Source organism: Uloborus diversus, chromosome 4, assembly GCF_026930045.1.
Source record: "Uloborus diversus isolate 005 chromosome 4, Udiv.v.3.1, whole genome shotgun sequence".
Classification (NCBI taxonomy): Eukaryota; Metazoa; Arthropoda; class Arachnida; order Araneae; family Uloboridae; genus Uloborus; species Uloborus diversus.
This window is the reverse complement of record NC_072734.1, coordinates 140283486-140307366: the sequence shown is the minus strand read 5'-3', so window position 1 is coordinate 140307366 and position 23881 is coordinate 140283486. Positions and strand designations below refer to the sequence as shown.

General features: G+C 33.0%; 3 protein-coding genes across 3 annotated transcripts in view; 1 reads left to right on the top strand and 2 right to left on the bottom strand.

The window, feature by feature from the left end:
* Positions 1–2371, bottom strand: part of LOC129220376 (D-ribitol-5-phosphate cytidylyltransferase-like) — a 55932-nt gene extending 53561 nt beyond the window's left edge. Inside the window, exon 1 of the mRNA XM_054854784.1 lies at positions 2238–2371. The gene's annotated coding sequence lies outside the window, so the exon portion shown is untranslated. The remainder of the gene's footprint in view (positions 1–2237) is intronic.
* A 539-nt stretch (positions 2372–2910) lies between these two features.
* LOC129220870 (dual specificity protein kinase Ttk-like) lies at positions 2911–4605 on the top strand. The gene has a single exon (XM_054855302.1). The coding sequence runs from the start codon at positions 2911–2913 to the stop codon at positions 4603–4605; it is 1695 nt and encodes a 564-aa protein (XP_054711277.1).
* Positions 4606–16208: 11603 nt separating this feature from the next.
* LOC129221327 (coiled-coil domain-containing protein 12-like) overlaps positions 16209–23881 on the bottom strand; it is a gene marked incomplete in the record, with an annotated part of 21793 nt that continues 14120 nt past the window's right edge. The window contains 1 exon segment of the mRNA XM_054855794.1: positions 16209–16478. Within this exon segment, the coding sequence (XP_054711769.1) occupies positions 16387–16478 (92 nt within the window).

Here is a 23881-nt window from a genome sequence, read left to right as displayed (position 1 = left end):
AGCCCCTGAATGTAAAACATTGCTGTAGTTCTTAGCACCATCGTTTTGAAAACTTTAACAGGGAAGAGCTTCGGAACCTATTTCCCTTAAACTGTTCAACGTTTGTTTAAAATTGCATTTTTGAAACTTCAATGTCGAATGCCAGAGGGGTGGAGGAATTGAATTCGACTTATTAAAGAAAAATCGATCGCGGACAGTCCTTGATCCGTTATATTAACACCGATAAATATGGCCTATAATCACGTTATTAAAACTTCAATTTCTAGAAATTCCGCTGAGATCCCTGTACCTTTTATTCCCCTAACATCCACAAAGAAAGACTAAAATAGCGTTTTAAAGCTACAAGTTTCAAAACTTTTACAAGGGAGACACCCCCCAAAACCCCCTTTCCTATCAGATCTAAATTTTTGTTTTCTTTCGCGATATGCCCCCCCCCCCCCCACTAAAAGACTTTTTTCTGGTTGCGTAAAATCATTTCCAAAGTACTTAGAATTCCTTGAGCTTTCTATAGTACATGGAATTATTCACAAATTAAAACCAACACAACCTTAGAAACAGAAATCTGTACTTTAGGATTACAAAACGTAAGCACAACTGTTTGGCTACATTGATTGTGTTAATTACATGTATAAACACAACAACAAACTAGTATGTTGTGGCCATCACGAAACTTTCTTCTATATTTTTCCTTTTTCTGATCCCTCCTCATGCTTGACGAGGAAGCAATATTCCTAACAAAAACAAAATTACACATGCAAAAACTTGACGACCATCCCAATGTCTGAATTTTTGTAATAACAAAACAAAGAGCAAAAATTGAAAGTTACTTTAAAAGCCTTACTTCAATTATTTACAAATATTTTATTTATTAACAAACATAAGATGGAAACAGTTAAAAATTTTAAATCATTGAGATAATATTTCTGATCATTTCCATACAATTAAAATCACGAGAAATACGCAGACGACAATCTATTACGATTTATCTTTCTTATTGTTGCATTAATAAAACTATTTTTATTCAAAAAAAAAATCAACACCTCTTGGAGCGATTGGAGTCAAAATTGAACCAAAGCCTGTTTACGTATGGATTCACATATATTCCAAATTTCAACCAGAACGTAGCATTACTTCTTGAGATAGGGCACTCACAATGGAAAAAAAGAACGGGCGATTGCGCTACCCCCCTTTTAGCTGTTGACACCAAAATAAAATCAGCTCTTATATCCACTAAGGGCTACTTGTCAAAAAAATTTTGTTTGATTCCGTTCGTTATTTCTTGAGATATAGCAGTCACAATTGACGATAAAAAACGTTCTATAACTCAACCCCCGTTTGAGCTATTGACACCAAAATTGAATCAGCACCTGCTCCTGTTAGGGGCAACATATGGACCAAATTTTGTTTGATTCCGCCAGTTACTTCCTGAGGAATAGCAAGCACGCGTAACTCAAAAAACGTCCCATTGCTCCACCCCCCTTGGAGGAATTCGCGCCAAAAACTAATGGGCACAAGTTCACATAGGGGCACATATGTGTACCAAATTTCGGTCAATTTCATGCGGTAGTTTTTGCTGTAGAGCGGCCACAAAAAACTGGTCACACACAGACGTGACACACACACATACACACATACATACACACACACATACATACACACACACAGACAGACAGACATTTTCCAAAAATAGTCGAAATGGACTCAGCACACCTCAAAACGTTCGAATCCGTCAAAATTCGAAATTCGAAAATTTGCACGAATCCAATACTTTCTTCTATATATTAGATATAGAAGAAAGTAAAAAGGGTCAGCATATTTTTTTGGACAGAAGTAACTTAATTTTTTAAAACTTCTCCGGATGTTTGTGCTCTGTGTTCTGTTTAAACTTAAATATTGCGTTAAAAATGATTATAATTTCTTAACCTTATTCATTTATTTTTTGAAAAAGTAAATTTTTTCGTTATTTTAGTTGGATGGCAATATATGAATCAAATAAATTTCTCTTGGAAAAAAAAGTTTGCCCTCCCACTTCCCGTGGCCAATGCTACTGTTCCACATGACATTAACATTGCAAATGAAGTGAAATAAAGCAATTCTTTCAATTAATTTACATTAATCCTTTATGATATGCTCATTAATTAATCAATCAATTAACGAAATTATGCCAAGACCAGTTATAAAAAGAAAAATAGGACTTTTATTTGTTAACGAAACAAAATACTAGAGCTAATAATTACTTTTTACTCTTCACCATCCGAATAAAACTGTATTGATTCTTTTAAGTCTATCAATAAAGTTTATTTATTCAAAAACAATCTAGATGCGAAAAATGAAATCATATCTGAAATATTAGCGAAAACCAGGCGAAAACGGAAATATTTACTATTGCATTGTTGCCAAAGTATAGAAACTAACACCATTAAAAGGAGGCAGTAAAAACCTTTTTCTCTCTCTCTCTCTCTCTATTCTCCTATCGAGACATGTTTCGTACAGTCATTATATATCATCGACTGTTAAAAATAATTTTTTGAGATTATTTTTACGTAACAGCCCCAAACAATGAACATTTTATTTTCTAAACACAATAGTAGTTCCGTTTCTCAAATTTTAGTTTTCATTATTGGCAACGAAATTGTCTGCCAAATTTAAACTAAGTTGTGTTTACGTTTCAGTAATTTTGAAAAAATTTCAGATTTAATGTTTTTAAACTTCGAATTATGTTTGTTTTTATTGTTAGGTTCTTGAAACATAACAATTGTTTTCATGAGGAGTGAATTTTTCCCCTGGCTCTAAACCCAGTTTATTCTTTAATCTTTCAGTAACTCACTTGTAAAAGTTCACACACTCAAATTTCAGTGAACGTATATTATGCCAATGAAATTCAATCGTGCTTCAATTCATGCATAAAACATGGATAAACGTTTAGATTTGTCCAAGCGAAATTACAGTTCATCGCATCCTACAGCGAATCTAAGTCATACATCGTCACAACTCTTGCATGAAACTCATCCATCAGTGAGTTCAAAAAACAGAAGCTGTCTAGATGATATTTTCAAAAAAATAAATAGCGATCCATTGAGTCGTTTACCAACCTATTTTGATCCGAATACTCGATTCAGCGATGACGATGACGATGAAGAGGATGAAGTTGGAAATGATCAAAGAATCGTGAAAGAAGAAGGTAAACAACATTTAGAAGTGGAAAATATCGAGCCAAATATTTCAGGAAAATGCGCCAAATCTGTTAGCACATCATTTGATGGAAAAGGAGGGAAACCACTTTTAACTGATTTTCATGCTGGAGATAAAAGACATATTGATCATCAAAAACATAACAGTGGATTTTTTTCTTCTTCAAATCTGACATCATTTAGGAAAAATGTGTCACATGCACAGAATTTATTCCCTCATAGTGAGAAAAAGATGCCAAGTTTCCAAAAGAATTCTGCTTTTCAAAATGTGAAAACTAATCTAGATTTGCAGTTAAAATCTACTCTAAATCAACAAGAACCTAAAAATTCAGAAAAACCAAATCTGGATGCACAAGTGAAATCCACCCTAAATCAACAAGTATCTGAAGATCAAGAAAAAAATCCGCACAAGTCCAGTGCCTTGAGGAATGAGGTCATTGAAGTAAATGGGAAAGGTTATAGCAAACTATCCCTTCTTGGATCCGGAGGTTCATGTAAAGTGTACTCAGTTTTTGACATAGAAACCAAGTCTCGCTACGCAATCAAATGGGTTAAACTCAAAGATATTGATCCTTCTATACTTAACGGTTACAAACAGGAAATACAATATTTAGAAAAATTAAAAGATTCCAAGAGAGTTATCAAAATGTACGACTATGAGTACAGAGAAAATGATTTACTTATAGTTCTTGAGCATGGCGACATCGATTTTGCCAAATATTTGTCGAACGAAACCAAGTCGGAACGCTTGACCCCTCTGAAAATAAAATTCTATTGGAATCAGATGTTGGAGGCTGTATCCGATATTCACAAACATGGCATTGTTCATTCGGATTTAAAACCAGCTAATTTCTTATTTGTGGCAGGAAACCTGAAGCTGATTGATTTTGGAATCGCTGCATTAGTGCCAGATGATAAAACCAGCACATTCAGAAATGATCAAGTTGGAACTTTAAACTATATGTCACCAGAAGCAATAACTCAGATGTCATTTACGAATAAGGAAAAACCTGTTTTTAAAATAGGTGTCAAATCTGATGTCTGGTCATTGGGGTGTATTCTTTACAACCTTGTTTATGGTTTCACTCCGTTTTACCATATCAAAACTCTATTCCAAAAAATACATGCGATTACAGATCCTAATTTTGAAATAACTTTTAAACCTTTGTCAGATAATTTACTATTAGATGTTCTAAAGCAATGTTTGAAAAGGAATCCAAAAGAAAGAGCTTCAGTGGAAACACTTCTCAAACATCCATACCTTAGAGATGAAAGAGCAGAAGCTTCTGCATCATCTTCAAAACCAGATGATGATTTAAAAACTATATTCGAGAAAATGCAGATTTTAACTCCAAGAAGAATGAAATATGTAACTGAAATTGTTAGAGATTTATCAGAAAAATCTAATACGTAATTATTAATTCATATCTTTAAAAGTTAAATGGTGCTTTTCCTTTTTAGGTACGTAAGTGCGCATTTTTAATTTTGGCGGGTATTTTTCATTTTATTTATGAAAATTAAAAATAATTGCGAAAATATGTTTGGTCAAAGTTGTATCGAAGCTACTTATATTTGGGGATATCATATGTTATGTAGTCTCTTTAATGGAACAAGTCAAAAAGTTCTATGAAATGAAAAAAAAAGGTAAATATTTTAGTGGAAGTGAAATAATCTGCCAAACAAGCTTTTGAATTCAGGAAAAAATTTCATTAAAATAATTGCTAGATCAACTTTAAATGTTCCACTATCACGTAAAAAAATTAGCCAAATAAATATATCCAATTATAAATGAACATTAAAACATAAAATTAGAAAAAGAGGAGCAAACATGATGTAAATGTAATTTTTTAAATTGTCATCAAAGTAGAAAGTAAACAAGTCAAGTGTACACATAATGGAAAAGTACCTACATAATTTAGTAATCAAGCATTTAAGGAATTTTTATTTTTTTTAAACCCAGGTTTGGCTCAGTTCATTGAGTAACAAATATATTCAATTGGGGATATGCCCGCCTATTGTACATAAAACCTGATTGTATTATTAGAATATTAGCAACATGAAAAGTCGTCGGTTAAGATTGATATTTTTTTACTGTAAATTAAATGTAACTACTACTTGTGTAGCTGTCCATCTGCTTAAATCTAAAATTTAGAACTTTTGTAAGATTTTGTAGTATTTATATGAACACAAAGCCTGTTGAAAGCTTTTTAGAATATTAAATTGCTTTTAAATTTTGTAGCACACAATTATATGCAGTAAGTCTAGATAAATGCTTATAATGAAAAAAGGTGTAAAGTAAAATGTATAAATTAAGAATGAAACACATTGAAGTTTGCCTTTTATTAATGTCACTGAAATTTAGTTTCAAATGGAGAAAATTAAAGTATTTTAATGCTTTGATAATTTTTACTCTTTTCAAATACAGTACCACCTTATGAATGAGCTCTTGTGTAAGCACAATGTTATAAATCAGATGTGGACACCCACTACTTCTTTGAATGCCTTTTAAATAAACAACATTTTTTGTTAACTCAAAAAAAAAAAAAATTGAAACTGACCCCCCGTGAGATGGAACCTAAGGCCCACGGCTAAGAGGTGGGGTGCGTGCGGAGAAAAGTACTTTGTAAATGCACTTTTTTCTCCTCATATTTCTTAGACTTTCCTACAAAGTTTATAAGAATTCTAATTTTGTTGACACACAAGATCTGAACCATAAAACAAAGAGGGAAAGGTAAAAAAGACATGCAGTAGAATCTCAGAAATCTAAATCCCAGAGATTCTGGATAATTTGAACAGCTTGAGAAGTGAAGGCTCAAAATTAGATATTGGGAAATCAATACCTGAAATTCGCAAGCTAAAAGGTAGCATTTTAATGACAGCTATTTTTAGTAAACATTTTGATACAATGTATAATACAGCTTACCTTATAGATAAAGACCTTATTATATAGAACTGAACTCGGTATTCTCCGTTAATATACGAATCCATGACATGATGTTGCACCAGCCACGCAAGTATAGATATTACTTCAGCACGATAGGCTGACATGTTTCACATACAGTGTACATCACACTAAGAAGTATAAATTTAAGTGTTCTTACTCTGGCTTTGTACTTCTTTCTATTGCCATGTACATACATTGATATCCTTGTTACTAGAATGTAAATGACATAAGCACTCATGTTTTGTTAGGGATAAAGATTAGAAAAGTACCGAGTCGCACTTTGGCCGAATACCGAGTTTCAATTATGTTTTAAGAAGAACCAGCGACACATATGTGACGAATTTTGAACTCATTGGAATAGTAGTATCTAGACCTCCATGGTCCAAATAATAGTTTTTAAAACAATATTCCAGCTGAAATTTAACTATGCATTATTTAAAAAATTAATTTGTGTTAATAATTTTACAAATATTTTTTTTAATTAAAAATTAACAAATAAATAAAAGGTAGGGTTAATCAAGTTGGAATTATATATAAATATATGCAAGCCAAAAACCAAATATTAAACAAATTATATAAAAAAAATAGTGATGAGAAAAAAAAATTTACAAACAGCTATTTAATAGGAAAACACAAAGTATGAATCCAGGGCTCTCCTCTGATATGCCCCCCTCTTGGCGAGATTTTAATTTTTCGCTCGATACGAAAATCGCCAATAAGGCGATAACTTGGCAACCCTGGTTTTGCAACTTGAACACTGGAAAGTAGTTTCTCGAAGTTTGTCTTTTTGCACGTGTATGTGTGGTAGGAGGTAGGTGCTCATATGTTTCGCTCTTAGGGAGATTTTAAGTTGAATACTCTAAAATAAAGTTTCAATTCAAACTTTATTTTAGAGTATTCTTTTTCTTGTTGTTTTTTAATGTTAATTTAGTTGAATTTTCTATTTTAATTATGAGTTCGGTTTGTGATGTTGTCCAAATGTATCAATTGAAATTTTTGAATGAATCTTTTTTCTTTTTCGTCAGGTCGTCCAACGTTTGGACGTACCGGAGTCCTAAATAGATTTTTTATATTTATACTAATTGAAAATTAAGAGGTTTTTTTAGAATTTTTAAGGGAAATTGGTTTACTTAAGAATGAAATGTTATGTTCTAGATGTAATTCTGTTATGAAAATTAAAAAAACTAAAAAATGTTCAGATGGGTTAATTTTTTTTTGTAGAAAGGTTATTGGGGGTGTTGTTTGTGGAAAAGAAGCAACGATCAGGAGTGGGTCATGGTTTAGTTCTAGCAAGTTGAAAATAGAGGAGATTTTTTTGATAACATATGAGATTTTAATTGGGACCAAAACTGCTGATATTGAAAGTCAATATTTTTTTTCATCACAAATTTTAGCCGATTGGCGAAATTATATTAATGAAGAAATATTAAATTACATTGAATTAAAATCCGAACAAATATTCCTAAGAGCGGAACATATGTGCACTGCCTCACGTGAGGAAGTAAAAGAAAAGTAAAAAAGGTAAGTGAACATATTTTGAATTATTGTGTTTTTAGTGTGTTTCTGGTAGTTTGTATTTTGGTCTGGTTGGCATTTTTGTAGCACAAAAATGGTGTTAATTTCACATAAAATCTGTGACTTTATTGTATACTGAACGGAGGAGATCTGTGACTTATATCCGACTGTGATGTATATTAAAAGTCGGAGGGATAACGGACCGAGGTCCTGGCGAGCCCGAGGTCTCATAGTACTTTCGTAATGAGACCGAGGCAGGGCCGGCGAGCCGAGGTCTCATCACGAAAGTACTATGAGACCGAGGGCTCGTATCCCGGAGAAACAACGGAAAAAAATTAATGCATTAATTTCATTAAATAATTAATGACATAATTTGAATTTTTCCTGTTGGCGCTAAAAAAGCATCGCTAAGAACGATGTATGACATATGACGTCATACATAGTTTTCTTGGCGACGCTTTTTTGGCGCCAACAGGAAAAAGTCGCCAAGAGGGGGGTATATCAGATTTGTTCCGAATCCAGAGCTCATCAGCCATGGAGGATTCAATAAATATTGTCAAAAGACCAAATAATTTAACTATGAACTAAGAGAGAGTGTTTAAGCTCCAATACATGCAATATAGAGTAACATTGGGCAAATGCACCACATGTTAAACTATAAACAAGAGCTCAAACCTAAAATTAAAAGTAGGGGGTTTTGCCTTGACTAATTAGGAAAACAAGTTCCAAAATAATTAGCCTTCCACAGGACTTATTGGCAGGTACTGTCCGGTTAGTTAGACTAAAAAAAGTAGGCTGCAAATACAAATACAAATGTGACGACCAGCAACAGGCACTGGGCCCAGCTAGGCTGGTCCTAGTCAATTAATTAGTCCCCAATGAAGATCAATGGCCCTCTTAAAGCTATCCACTCCCTTGCTCATTACCACCTCTTCCGGTAAGCTATTCCAAGTGCCCACGACCCTGCTAAAGTAGTAGTTTTTCCTGATTTCCAAGTTAGCCTGAGATTTAAATAGCTTAAAACAATGGCCCCTTGTCCTGCTTTCCCCGCAAAAATTTAATCCATTTACATCTTTCATTTTGATAAATTTAAATAACTGAATCATGTCCCCTCTGACTCTCCTTTGCTCCAGGCTATACATGTTAAGCCTATTAAGTCTGGTATCATAATCTAAATCTGAGAGTCCGCTTACTAATTTAGTTACCCTTCTTTGAACCCTTTCCAATACAAAAATATCTTTCTTCAGATAAGGCGACCAAAACTGAACAGCATACTCCAAATGAGGTCTTACTAAACTCCTATATAAAGGCAGAAGAACTTTCTTAGATTTGTTTGAAATAGATCTATTGATGAACCCAAGCATTTTGTTGGCTTTGTTACTAGCAATACTGCACTGTTGACTAAACTTGAAGTCCTGATTTATAAAGACACCCAGATCCATAACATTTTCTGCCTGATTTATGACTGAACCCTGTAAACGATATCTCATACGCTTATTTCCATGACCTAAGTGTAGCACTTGACATTTCCCTACATTAACTGCCATACCCCATTTATCTGCCCACTTAGTAATATGATCTAAATCCTCTTGCAGCTGTTTTACTTGTTCTTCATTTTCGACAATCCCCATAACTTTTACATCGTCAGCAAAACAATTCATGCTTCCAGAAATATTATCATTGATGTCATTCATAAATATAATAAACAAAAGAGGCCCTAAAACTGATCCCTGAGGAACCCCACTTAAAACATCACTCCAATTAGAATGATTTCCTCTCACAACTACTCTTTGCTTCCTACCAGTAAGCCAATTTCTAACCCAAAGTAAAGTTTTTCCTCCTATTCCAATGTCAGCTAACTTGCTGAGAAGAGCAACATGCGGTACCTTGTCAAAAGCTTTTTGAAAATCAATATAAACAACATCCACACATTTTTTGTTATCTAAAGCTGAGGTAACCTTGTCGTAGAAATGCAATAAATTAGTAGTACAGGATTTACCTTTCCTGAAACCATACTGCAAACTAGTCAACAGACTATTAGTCTCTAAGAACATCATGATCTTAATTTTGATCAAAGTTTCGAAAATCTTACAAATCACCGAAGTCAAACTTACAGGTCTATAATTCCCAGCAATACCTTTAGACCCCTTCTTGAAGAGTGGCATTATGTTAGCCAGCTTCCAGTCCTCTGGCACCGTCCCCGAGTTAATGTTGAAGCAGAAAATAATGCTACAGTCGGACCGCGAATTAACTTAGGTACACATGTGATATACCCCCCCCCCCCCCCCATTTGGCGACATCCGATTTTTTGCACAAAATTAAAATATTTTTATCGCCAATGAAGGGATAACTTTTTTAACATGGCATCCCTGGCTAGACTAACCTGTGTTTGGTAACCCGAAGGCAATCTTAGATCTGTTCAAACTTGTTTACTTGTTAACGGTCCACATTATATAGATTCTTGTTTTTTCGTGCAAGATACCTTATAGGAAAGCTTATTTTGTGTTGGTTTAGAATCAGTAGTTGTGTTTTGATGAATAAATATTAGAAAATGCCAGTTTCTTTAAACTTGATCGTTAATTAAGAGTAAAATCTAACTTGGGGTGTGTCTCGGTAAAGCACATTGTTTCATATGTTGTGTTTCAGACTGAGTGTGAGGATTTATAGAACAAAAATGTAAGTTTTTATTTTTGAACTTAAAAAAAAAAACTCTCACTTCCGAAATTCTTTTTTTTTTACGTAATCTTGAGGGTTTCTTGTAGTTTTTAACTTTATATTTACTGCATGTAAATTTATTTTACAAAAAAAGTGCAGTTATTTTATTCTAAAAGTTAATTCTTATCGATGCGAAGAATTATTCAAGCATATTCTGCAAACGTGCGTCCTTTTGGTACTGAATTTCTGAAAATAAGTTGACTCTACGACTTTATAAAAATATGAAGGTGTTATTTTATGTAAACTATAGTAAATATTTTTAGTAGGTATTTTGAAAGCATTTTTGAATAGCAAATTAATGTATGGTATTTTTGTATTGTTTATGTTTGGGATGTTTTGTCGAGACATTTTTATTTTTCATACATCAAAATTTGAATAACTAAGCCCTTTTTTTTTTTTTTTTTGGCTGAAATAGTTATATTTTGGGGATTTTTTCTGCTTTAAGCAACGCATATTGAATCGCTTTGCTCTTTTTTAGTAGAGTATGAGAATTGTTTTTGTTCGACGAAATGCATGTTGGAAAATAGCTTTTATTTCTATTTGTACATATTTCTTTAGTGATCTGTGATAGTAATTTGTTAATTTAAGCATTTTAATTACCTACTCGTAATTTTTCTTTGTGTACAAAAACTTTCTAGTTTCTGGTATTTTTAAAGCAAATATTCGCGATGTTTTTTGCTGTGGTTTTATGCTTTTATATATATTGTCTTCTGAAGTGCTTCGATTATGTTTTTTTATCTGAATTTTTCCTGTTGGCGCTAAAAAAGCATCACTAAGAACAATGTATGACATAAGTCGTCATACATCGTTTTCTTGGCGATTTCTTAGCGCCAACAGGAAAAAGTCGCCAAGGGTGGGGTATATGACATTAGTACCTTGACGAATTCATCGGGGCCGAAGCTTTTATACGTTAATTTGGGGTTATCAGTAATATCGGAATGCGAAAAAAAAATTAAAGAATTGCCCCTACTTTATCTGAAAGCCCTAATAAACAATTGCACAATGATATCCATTATTAGAAAGTGTACACTTTTTATTCAGTATTGCGCAACTTATTACACGCTAGTTAATTTGAAATTTTACTTACTGATTAATAGAGTTTGATAATTTCCTTGATACTTGACTGGAAATAGTTCTCATTCGACTTTATAGCGAGAAGAAAATACTGTGTCATTTACCAGCTTGCTGCATAAGATATGTTCTTACAGTTTCAATTCCATGTAAAGCATTAGAAAAAGTAACAGTTTGAATGCAAGTTTCCTTATCGCTTTCTGCAACAGATTGGCTATTCATTGGTTGCCCACTCGCTCGTCAAATATTGCCGATTCCAAGAAAAGTCTTTTTCTGCTTTGCACAAGATGGATATATTATTTGGAAAACGATCCAATATTTCCTCACTCATTTTAACAAAGAAAAAAATTTTTTTCGCCTGTTAAAATAATTTGTTAATTTCGGGTTTATTATTTGGTAAATAAGGGTTTATGCCTTCATTTTAGTTGGGAAAAAAGAAAAATTCGCTAAAACGCGAAATTTGTTAAATTAAGGTCCAAATGTAATATTTTGCTAACCAGATTGTGTAATAACAAAAAAAATCTAAATAAGTAGCAATCCAAAGAGCAAACTATAACATGCTTTTGGATGCCAAAATAATTTTTACCTGTGCCCCTGTTTTTGAAATATAAGGTTTCAATGTCTGCCAAAATTTCAAGAAAAATTGCCAAATTTAGTGATTTTTTTATGAGTAATGAAAGACGTCTGTCACATGCTTTACAGATGGATGTTGAACATGCAGAAGGTGACACACATGGTACCTTCAATTTCTCGCAAAGACTAAGTTTGGTGCGTTTCTTAAAATTTTCACAAACTTTAAGACCTTATATCTTGATAAGGGGAGATGTGGGCAAATAATTTTTAAGAAGTGTCTGAATTTGCTCTTTTGATTGCTACCTATTTTTACTATTACGCTATTTGTGTGGTTCCCTGGTTAAATTTAAAAAAGGATCATAGAGAAATACTGATCTTTGTATAAGAACACTTCCAACATATCTTAAACTGAAAGTTTGTTAGCTAGAGAATAAACCACAGCTAACTTATTGTGAATAAGAGCATTAAAATGATTAAAGATGTTGCTTTACAAAATAGTGAATTAAAGACAATCAGTTTTAAAGATTATAACTTGCTCTTATTTTACTCTTCATAAGCAGCATTTTTCCTACATAATGTGGTACTGTCAATATGAAAAACAAGTTTTAAAAAATTTGCTCCTAAGTTATATTGCTTGGGTTTCAAGTAGTGATGTGCCGGATCGTTAAAAAAGTAGATCTGCGGATACGGATACGGACCATTAGTGTCAAGATCGGCGGATACGGATACGGATCTCAAAATTTTTTTTACCCAATTCAACTATCTAAGTGTAAAATTTGTTACGGAAGGTATTCCCGTCACAATAATGGCAGTTACTTCAAAAAATGTCAACTGCGGCTAAAATGTAATCAAGACTATGATTTACTCTTTAAAGAAATCTCCGTTAAAATTGAGGGAGGGTTGGAAGGAATGGGCCAGCGCTGCGTTAATGCTTAGATGGAGTGTGAAAAATTATTTCTAGCTTACTCGGTAGATGTAGGATACAGGAGCAAGGGTGTAAGGCTGCTACCGGACAGGCTAGAAACAATTTTTCGCATTTTATTTCAGCATAAATGCAGCGCGGACCCATCCCACCGAACGTACTCCGACCGACGAAATACAGAGCCGGGAACACCTTTACAAACAGAATTTAGTCTCACTTTTTTTTTTGAAGGATGCCGAGAAAAACAAAAATGAAGAATAGCAGAAACCCCAAATCAATAACAAAAACTAATATTAAATTTAAAAAAAAAAAAAACATGTCCCAGAGAGCCGACATCATATTAAGATGAATTTTGCGGGTCAGAACACACATTTGTTAACAAATATGAACTGACGGCAAGTAAAAATTTTAAATCATTGAGCTTTTTCTCCTTATCTTCCGACTATGAAATTGCTACCAATCACGCGTATAAAGACTTAGAATTGCATTTAAAATTTACTTAACAAGATTATAGCTCCTACTGTATATAAGTTGGAAGTTTCAAGTAAATGCCAAAAGCAGAAAACTTCGTTCTTTCAATCAGGGCCAACATTTTTAACGTACGGGTACATTTTTACTACCACAATTGTGAAAAACGTTAAGTCGGTTTTTAATTAATATTTCCGGTAATTAAAGTTCTACAAAAACGAGGCCAAGCTAAGAACACTTTCGATCAAGTTACCTTTTGGACGAAAAATGAACTATCAAAATCAGTTCATCTGTTTAGGAGCTACGATGCCACAAAAAGACACACTGATACACTTTTAAAACTTATTTCCCCTTCCTGGGGCGGGGGAGGGGGTACAAATTGGCTTCTGAAATGATACCTTATAATTCAAATAGGGAATAAAACTGAATTTAAACGGTATTTAAGAGTCTTTTATTCAAGTATTTAAAAATTTTTAGAATAGAAATGATCCGTTTAAGATCCGTCAAAAAAGAAACGGATACGGATACAGATCTTTATTTTCCCTCGGATATCCGCGGATACGGATACGGATATCCGGAACATCACTAGTTTCAAGACAATTTGTTGTTAAGATTATAACTTGCTCTTATCTTAATTTTCCCACCAGTATTTTCCTACATAATATGGTATTGCTAATACAAAAAACAAGTTTTAAAAAAGAAAATAATAATTTGAACTTTGACATCTTGAATTTAAATTATGTTTTTCGCAATCATGAGTGTGTGTGTACATAGGCATGTTTGTGTGGGGGGAAGTCGGGGTTTGTTTGTGTAGGTGTTGTATGTGTAGGCAAGTGACGCAACTTGGAGACGGTTTTCGCTAGAGGAGCAGCATCATGAGTCGGGGGGGGGGGGGGGGATAAAATCATTGGAATTCAAAACTGTCAAGTAAGAACAATAAGCAATCTGGATTGTTCAAAAAAATCTGGTAAGCATTATTTTGCTTTGATTTCGGTAATCTTTGCCGATTTAACTTTGTCTTGTCATGCCACTAAAAATAGCTTGATATTCGGAAAAATAGTCATTCTCAATTGAAAAGGAAATAACATGCTCATTTACTAAGCAATTATAAAGTGGACTCAACATGATTTTCTTAATTGAAACAGCAGAAAACTTTGTTCTTTATGCACTCATTTAGTCATGTCAAATAGTAAAAAAGAAAGCATTCTCTAAAAACCAAGAATTCACTTCCACAAAAACTTTAAAAAGTAGGGGGGGAAAGAACATTTTATAAAACATTTATAAGAAAGCTATTTACAGCTAAATGAGATATTTTAATGTATTCTAAACATGAAACTAATCAAGTGTGAAATCTTGTTACAATGAACAATTTATACAGGTGATTTTGAACTATGGACAACATCAGCTTGCTTAAATAATTTGTAATTTATTGTGTCTTCTACACATCTCCGTTTTTCTGAATTCCTTCAACGATTCTTCTTAAGATTCTGCGCTCAAAAGTACCCAAAACTTTCTCCTCCCTCATACTCAGGGGGCAAGCCTCTGAGGGTAGGTTAAAACAGGACTATGAGAGTCTTAATGAAACATAACATTGTATTCCAGGTCAAAATATCTGAACTTAATAAATGCTTAAAACCACAAAAGGCTTTATTAACAGCAACAATCAGTCTCAATTTCAGGAAGAATATGGTTGTTCTAGTTGAAAACAACGATCCTAGGTAAATGAAATCTATAACCTTGTAGTCCTAAACTTTTGGCCCTAACTTGTAGTTTTCAAACACAAGATAATTTTGGGAATGTTATCGTTAGTGAAAGACATATATTTTGTTTTGTCTTGGTTAATCACAAGAATTATGTTCGCATGCCGCTGCCGCTCGACCGGTGACTAACTGAAACTAACTGCATTCTAATAGAGCTTCCGGTTAACTGGTTGTTTCCGATGTTGTTCTAATAGCGTTCGATGAAGTATCGGTTGGTTAATAGCCACTGATGTCATTAGCTATCATATGATCAACCAACTAATAGCGCTGTGTGAACAAAACCAAGGACAATTGGCTCAGCCTCTTTTGCAACTGTTAAAAAGGCTCTCGTTAGGAACTTCACGCTTCTAGCTACCGACACAATATCATCGGCAAATGCAAGCGATTGGACAGATTTGTGGAAAATGTTTCACTGGTGCAATTCTGGACTTCTTAATTACACTTTCCAAGACACAAAAGTGCATCACCCTATCTAATTTCTCAATCAACGAAAAACCCTTCAAAGAGGGGCCCCTGAATCAAAACTTTGCAGGAAGTCACATTAAGTGTCAAATTGACCAAATTAGCCAACTTTAATGGGATACTAAAAACTTGCATGTTTTTCAATAATTAATAGCAGTTGATGGAATCATAGGCTGCCAAATTTTTAACTGAGATTAAAACTTTCAAATATTTGAAAACTATATAGTTTTATCCAAGTTTATATGCTTTTGTTACTTAGAGTTTATCAAGAAAGATTACATTTTGCTTCGATTATTAGGTATTGCAATTTAATTTTTAAAAGTCGAAATTAGTTTTTAATTTTAATTTTTAGGCATCAAAATAAACTGAACTGAAAGTTAAAAAAATTAACTAAATTTTTGATTATCCAAATTTTAGACAGTTTTAGCCAGGCAACTCCACTATTTTAGTTCTTTTACTTTTTTTTTTTTTAAATCAAGTAAGTCGTTGGTTATCTTGACATAAAAACAATTTTTAATAAATTTTTATTTCAGACCTGGCTAACTTCAATCAAAAGGAAATGTTTCAATTAATAAGGAAATAAAACATTTTATTTAGTCATATGAAGAAATAAAAACAAACTTTGCTTCAGTTTTTAAAATTATATTCACAATGTTACATAAATAAATGTGTAAGCATATAAAATAAACATTTTACCAGACAATGAAAAGAAAAATAATTTTATGTGATCAAAAGATTCAATCTTTTTGGTTGAGGTGTTTACAATTAATCATCATCAGAATTATCTTCATGGACGGTTTCTGAGTAACTATTTACAGCATCAGCCAAAACATCTTCATCCGATTTTAGTCTCTCTCCTGAAAAGAATGAAAAAATTTAATTTACTTTTGGTTCTATATTCTGAAAATTTAGACTCAATATGAGTAAATATCACTAGTTCAACTTCATCTCCACATTTAATTACAGTAAAACCTGTAAAGTTGACCACCTGTCTATGTTGACCGCTTTTGTCAGGAACGGAACTAGCCCTATCTCATATAATGAAGGAAAACCTCTGTAACTTGACCACCTCTCTATCTTGACCACCTGTCTATCTTGACCACTAATTAACACCAAATTTGGTCTGGAGTATTGTAAAAAACCCTTTGTAAGTTGACCACTTGGTTTATTTTTTAAAATTTTATTTAGCAAATTATTTTCTTTATTATTATTTTTTTATAGCTTTCCAAGAATATTTTTGATGTCAGACCAGCATTTCACCAACTAAATGAAACAGCAGCATAACTAAACCTCCTTTTGAGTTTGAGTAGATCATCATGGGGTTATAAATGTATATGAGAAAAAAATGAAGCGAAAAATTTGTAATTTTTGATCAGCTATGAATTTTTAGGAACTATTAATATCAAATGAGTAACTTTTCATAAACAATAAGACTTTTTTTTATCAACTTACTGAAATTTTAAATTTGCATGACACATTATATGTCATTATGGGAAAATAATCTCTAAAAATATCTAAATAACATTTTAAATTATTGTTTCAAAGTAATGCTAAACAACGAAAGTGAGTTGAACAGAAAGAATAAGTGTCAATTAGTCAAAAAATGAATACATGGTGCAAGAAATGAAAAAAAAAAAAAATCATTACCCCCTTTATAAGTTGACCACCTAAGTACTGCACCGCAAGTGGTCAACTTACACAGGTTTCACTGTACTCGTAAATCAACTAAAATTTACAAAGACACAAAATATGGTTGGGGGAGGAGGGTATCTCAAAAAAAGCTTACAACAGATTTTTTGGCTGACAAATAGAAGAAGGGACATAATCAGGTCTCCTTAAAAAGCAATTTATTTTATATTCATAGAATTGATTGATATCAACATTTTGAACAGAATCTTTTTGAAAACTTTATTGCAAACTATGTTTAAATGTGTAGGCTTACAAATCCACTCAGTATTAAGAGCAATAAAACAATTTCAAAAAAAAAAAAAAAATTAATTTGAATTTTGTCATCTTGAATTCAAATTATGTTTTTCGCAATCACGAGTGTGTGTTTGTATGTGTGTGTGGGGGGGTATGTGTATGTGTCTGTGTGCAGTCATGAGTGTGTGGGTAGTTGTGTGTATGAGTGTTTGTGTGCGTGGGGGCGAGGTATGTGTATGTGTGTGTAAGCATATGTGTTTGTGTCTGTGTTCAGGCATGAATGTGTGGGCAGTTGTGTGTATGTGTAGGTGTCTGTATGCATGCGTATGTGTTTGTGTATGTGTGTAGGGGTATGTGTGTGTATGGTGGTGTTTGTGTATGTGTGTGCGTGTGTGTTGGTGCGTGTATGTATGCGTGTGTGTGTAGGATATGGACGCAACCTGGAGACGGTTTTCGCTAGAGGAGCAGCATCGTGAGGCCGGCCGACGCGAAGGGTGGTGCTGGCAGAGGGTGGTGCCGCGCCGGTGGGAAAAATGATAGCACGCCAAAAACAGTCAAATGAAAGCAATAAGCAATCGTGATTGCTCAAAAAAAAAAACGTTTCGATTTTTGACGTCAGGAAATTTGTACAGTTGTGTTATATATAACTATTCAATGGTAAATTACAACAGAGATGTTAACCTAGGAAAAATTTTCAGTAGCAAGTAAGGGTTTTCTGCACTTTTTTTACTCTGTTAACCTAGTTAAACTGATAAATTAATTTTTGCTCTTAACACTAATCCTGAATTCAAATTCAAGATTTTTAAATCAGGGTGGCCACAGACCGGGAATTATCGGGAAATTTGAAAATTCGGGAAAAATCAGGGAATTCCAGAAAGGATCAGGGAAAATCCTCAGCTGTTTTTTTTTCTAAGTTAAGCGGCACTTTTGTAGCGCCAAAAACGCGATAACTGGCTCAAGTCTAGTGTCCTTCATAAACAACTCGCCGCACCGAAAGGAGAGGGGGGATGGAGGGGGTAAAAGCAAACTCTTATCTATGTCTGTAGCGTGGTGGAAACGCTGCTTTCCCCAAACAGATCGTAATTCAAGTCACTTGAGCCCGTCAATGGTGACGCCAAAGGTTAGTTTTTCAATTCAAGATGGGGAGGAAAAAAAACAATGCAGAAAGACATCGGCATGCTGAGCGGAACGTTATTTAATGGAGGATTAAGTACAAGTACTACTGGACAAAAGAAAGTACTGCTCTAATAAAAATTCAAGGTAAGAAATTCCATTATTTTTGTACAGCTTTATTGTTATTTAGCATTTTGTCTATTGCATTTTTTGAGCATACGAGGCGTACGTTCATAAGTTTTAAGTATTAGAGTTGTGCGCATTTCTTTTCTTTTCTTGGTAGGTAATTACATTAGTGTGAATTATTTAAAAAAAAGATGCAAAGCAATTACTTTTAGAGCATTAAACAAGAATAATTGTTAACAATTAACTAGAGTGTGCTAGCGTGCATGAAAAGGTTTTGTTTTTGCGTTTTTTTTTTTGTTTTTTTTTGAGGGGGGGGGGGGTACAGGGTTTGTTTTTACGATTAAGATTTTTGCTTATGTTCTTACTGCCCCCCCCCCTTTTAATGCACTTCCTTATTTCATTTCATATTATGTGAACAGATTTCGATTTCGCGTGCGTGATTTTTTTTCAGATTCGTCTCTATGATTAGTTTTTTGTTGATTATTTATTTAGGGGATTAGGATAGAGATATATGGGAGAATATATAGTAATTTTTTTTTCTTTTAAAAATGCTTTTTGATGAATATTTTCTACCCTGATTACCACGGGTGAATAATTAATTGTTTTTAAGTTTGATGTTTACGGTAATGCATGGACACTTCTGAGCACTTAAAATATTTTGAACGCACTTTTTCCGGTGTCTTTCCTCAATAGTAATTAGAAATATGTGTATAGTAGAGCTTTAAAATGCAATTTCGAAACAATTTATACTCTTTTTATTAACGCATTCATTTTGGAAATCGCGATATCTGCATCCGGTATGTGATTTTTTTTTCTTTTTTATATTTACTATACCTTGTTAAGAGGCAAGCGAATAATTTTTTTTCTTATTTTTATCAATTCATTAAATTAAAAAGTTTTAAACGAAATTTCATGCTCTTACATTGAGTGTTAAATATTTCAATGCTGAATCGCTGCCTGAATTTTATTTTTGTTTCAATTATTTAAATTTTAAAAATACATAAATATCTCTGGTTAGTGTTTCACTTCTGTGTTTAAAAATATGTAAAATAAATGAGAAATAAATTTTTAATTAATTTTTCTCACGAAATGTCCGAAAATAGTCTTTTTCTTTTTGCTTGGAGGTCAAGCTATGTGTCAAAAATTATTTTTGTCTTGTTGTTTTCAAAGTGAAATTTGTTATACAGAATTTAGTTAAGAACCATTGCTCTAATGTATTACAGTATGCGACCCCAATTTCGGAATCTCGAAATCCGGAAGACCTGAAATCCGAAACTGTTTCCCTTTACTATACTTAAAAACAGAAATCATCTTTTTTTTTTCCCCCAGTTTTGAAAGTTCAAAATTGTTAAAGTTCGGCAATTACTTGTTGAAAACACACTACTTCCAGTTCACCTTTTTTTTTTTTGAACGCGTTTTCAATGCCACGTGTTTTGCGTTATACGTCTTCTGCTGTAATTGTGCCGCGATCTTTTAACATCCACTTCCGGTTAACAATTATTCATTTTTTTCCCTCATAAGTATATAATATAAAGCCTATTAAACTTAAGTTCATAATTATTTTCAGTAAAAATATGCTTCGGCGCATTAGATAATAATAAAAAGCAAAATTCGCGGAACAACGTCGCTGTAAATTATCTTTTGTTTTAGCATAATAAAGTATCCTTCCATTCAGATTGAACAAAAAATGAAAGAAATTTAGCGCAAACTTTTTGCAAAACCAGGCAAAACGTGAGAAATACTGTTTGTCAGGATAGCAATCACTATTTTTTGAGTATGAATCCAAAATCCGTAAAAGTCACGGTCTTAACCGTTTCAGATTTGAGGTCCCATACCGTAATTTGTTTTTTGTTGAGTGAAATTGATTTTTGTATGACATTTTTTTTCTCTCTTACAGCCAGCAAAAAGAAAAAACGATGTCGACTCGCTTTCAAGTAGATTGGTTACACTGCACTGAGTTTAAGGATTGGATTCAAAGTGTTCCCAATGATATACATAAAGCTAGATGTAGTATATGTCGGAAAAATTTTTACACTAAGTAACATGGGTAGAAGAGCATTGAGGAGTCATGCTAAAGGGACTGACCATAAAAAAAGAGTAAAAGAAAGACCTGAAATTTTGAAGTTAACACCCTATTTTTCAAACAAAAGTAAAGAAAGGTCACATATTGCAGAGTCTAATGTTGTTACTACTTCCATGCCTGATTCATCAAGAGTTGTTTCAAGTTTCTCTCTTGAACCCTAAATTTCCTCTTTAGCATCTTCAAGTTCCTCTTTGGCTCCTTCAAGGGCATTGAAAACGTTTTTAATTAATGATTCAGTCATTAAAGCTGAAATATTATGGTGTTTACAAACCATAATGACACATAAATCTATGAGAGCAGCTAGTGCTGATGTTCTTTTGTTTCAGAATATGTTTACCGATAGTCTGATCGGTTAAAAAATGCAGCTACAACGAACTAAAATTGCATATTCAATTTTGTACGGTATTGCTCCTTATTTTAAGGATAACTTGTTACGAAAGTTGTCAGATGTTAAGTGTTTTACTGTAGGGTTTGATGAATCTTTAAATAAAGTATCACAAAGGACTGAAATGGACATTAATGTCCGGTTTTGGGACTTTGAAAAATCAGAAGTTAGCACTAGGTTTCTTACTTCGAATGTTCTTGACTAGTACTACTTCGGATGCCTTAAGAACAGCATTCAAAGATGCTTTGAAACCTATTTTAAATATAAAGTACATAGTGCAAATTGCGATGGATGGACCAAATGTGAACCAAAAATTTTTTCGTGATCCAAAAGAAGAGATTCAATCAGAAGATGAGGCTAACATTATCAGCATAGGCACATGTGGACTGCACACTATGCACTGTGCATTTAAGTCTGCTGTGAAAGAAACAGGCTGGCTAATTATTGAATATCTACGAGCGCTGTACAACTTATTTAAATATGTTCCAGCTCATAGAGGTCTATATACTGAAGTTTCAGGGTCTAAAGTCTTTCCCAAAAAATTTTGTTCTGTTCGTTGGCTGGAAAATAGTGATGTTGCCCAGCGGGCTATTGAAATTTTACCAAATATCATTAAATTTGTAAACACAGCTCAAGAAAATAAAAAAAAAGCTATCTACTTCAAGTTTTAAACGTGTTTCAGCCCATATAAATGATCCCCTACTAACAGCCAAATTATCATTCTTTATTTCAATGACATCTGAAATTGAACCTTTTTTGAAAGAATACCAGACGGATGTTCCAATGGTTCCGTTCCTCCACACTGCAATTACCACAGTCATCAAGTCTGTCATGTCGAGGTTTGTGAAGCCAGAGATTTTAAATACCACTGATCTGAAACTGATTGATTTAAGTGACAAAAAGAATATATTGCCTGAAGCAGAAGTAGATTTAGGGTATGGAACAAGACAAGCGCTAAGAAAAAAGAATTTGGTGAGCAAAATTCCTGACACAAGCATCTTAAATTTTCACAAGGACTGTCTAAAGGCTTTAAAAGTACTTGCTGCTAAACTTTTGGAAAAATCACCTGCATCATATCCATTAGTTGGAGCATTTAGTTGTTTTGATTCATCTATAGCAGCTATCGAATCTCTTAGAAAGATTAAAATTCGAAAATTGTTAACAATATTAGAAGAAAATAGGCACATTAGCAGCTTATTGGCTGATAAAGCTGTGAAACAGTTTCACACACTTTGTTCTGAGTCTGCTGTACAAGAAGAACTAAAAGCTTTCTCTCATTCTTCTCAGCGGGTGGATCATTTTTGGAGCAATTTATTTAAAAGGTCTACCAATTTTGAGGCAATAAATGCTGTTATGCAGATTGTTATGATCTTTTCGCATGGGAACTCAAATATTGAAAGAGGATTTTTGGTTAACAAAGAATGCCTTGTCGAAAACATTAAAGAAGATTCTCTAATAGCACAAAGAACTGTGTACGATGCAGTATTGAATAATGGGAAAAACATATTAAATATTGAGATAAGCAAAAGTCTAATGCACTCATATAAAAATGCCAGATCACGTTTATCTGAAGAAACGTAAGAAACGAGAAAGAGAAGACAAAGATAAAGATATTGAAAAGGCCAAAAAAAGGAAGCTTGATCTTGAAAAAAAGCAATTTGAGGCCAAAATTAACAAGGTGAAACAAGACGCCTCATTGGAAATTGAAGCACTGAAAGAAAAAAATAATAAGTTTGAATGATGGTAAACTGTAATGTTAATGTGTATAATAATATATATTTAAAATTATTTGTAGAATTAATTAGTCAATTAATTAAAAAGCAACAGTTCATTATAAACTTTTTTCTTGGTTAAATTTTTCATAATCAACTTTTCTTGGATCAGTTTTTGATGATGCATGAAACTTATTTTAGGAAAAAATTGGATATTTAAAAGTAAGAACTTATTTATAAAGTTTCATTTCTCTGAGAAATATCATTTATGTACCATGTTTTATTTAATCAAGGTCATGATTCAATAATTGTCTAGTTAGTACAAGGTCAAACTTGTTTGGCAAAAAACTGCATTTGTTTATTTTTTAATGTGGAGAGAGAATGCTGGAAAAAGAGAGTGTAGTAATGTAATTTTAAATGTGGAACAGACATTACTTTGTAAAGAAAAATTGTTCTATCTTGTTAAATAAAACTAACCAATAGTATAAATTCCTCTTTTATTTTTCTAACTATTTAGCAACCCCTCAAAACATTTTATGTTAATGCTAAATATTTTAGGAAAGATACGTCTGATACAGCCAAACCCAGATAGTATAGAAAAACAGTCGAACATTGCTCACAGAACATTTTTCATTACAGACAATGTTTATATGTGAAACTAATTTATGTATTACTACACTTTTATGGTGAGCAACAAATGTTGGTTGACAGTTTTGAAGTCCTAATTAATAATAAAGAAACTCGCTGGAATCATTGCGGTACTCTACTCGCTTTCAACTTGATATTTTTGGCTGATATTTTGGAGAAGTACTGCGGTTTTCTGCAGAAAATTTTTAAGAAATTATTTCAGTTTGCAGACAGTTTAAAATTTTATCTTGATCTGGATACAGCTAGGTGTATCACAACATCAAGGAGGAG

Excerpts from the sequence above, each read along its gene's own strand:
- LOC129220870 (XM_054855302.1), top strand. The coding sequence starts at position 2,911 with ATGGATAAACGTTTAGATTTGTCCAAGCGAAATTACAGTTCATCGCAT.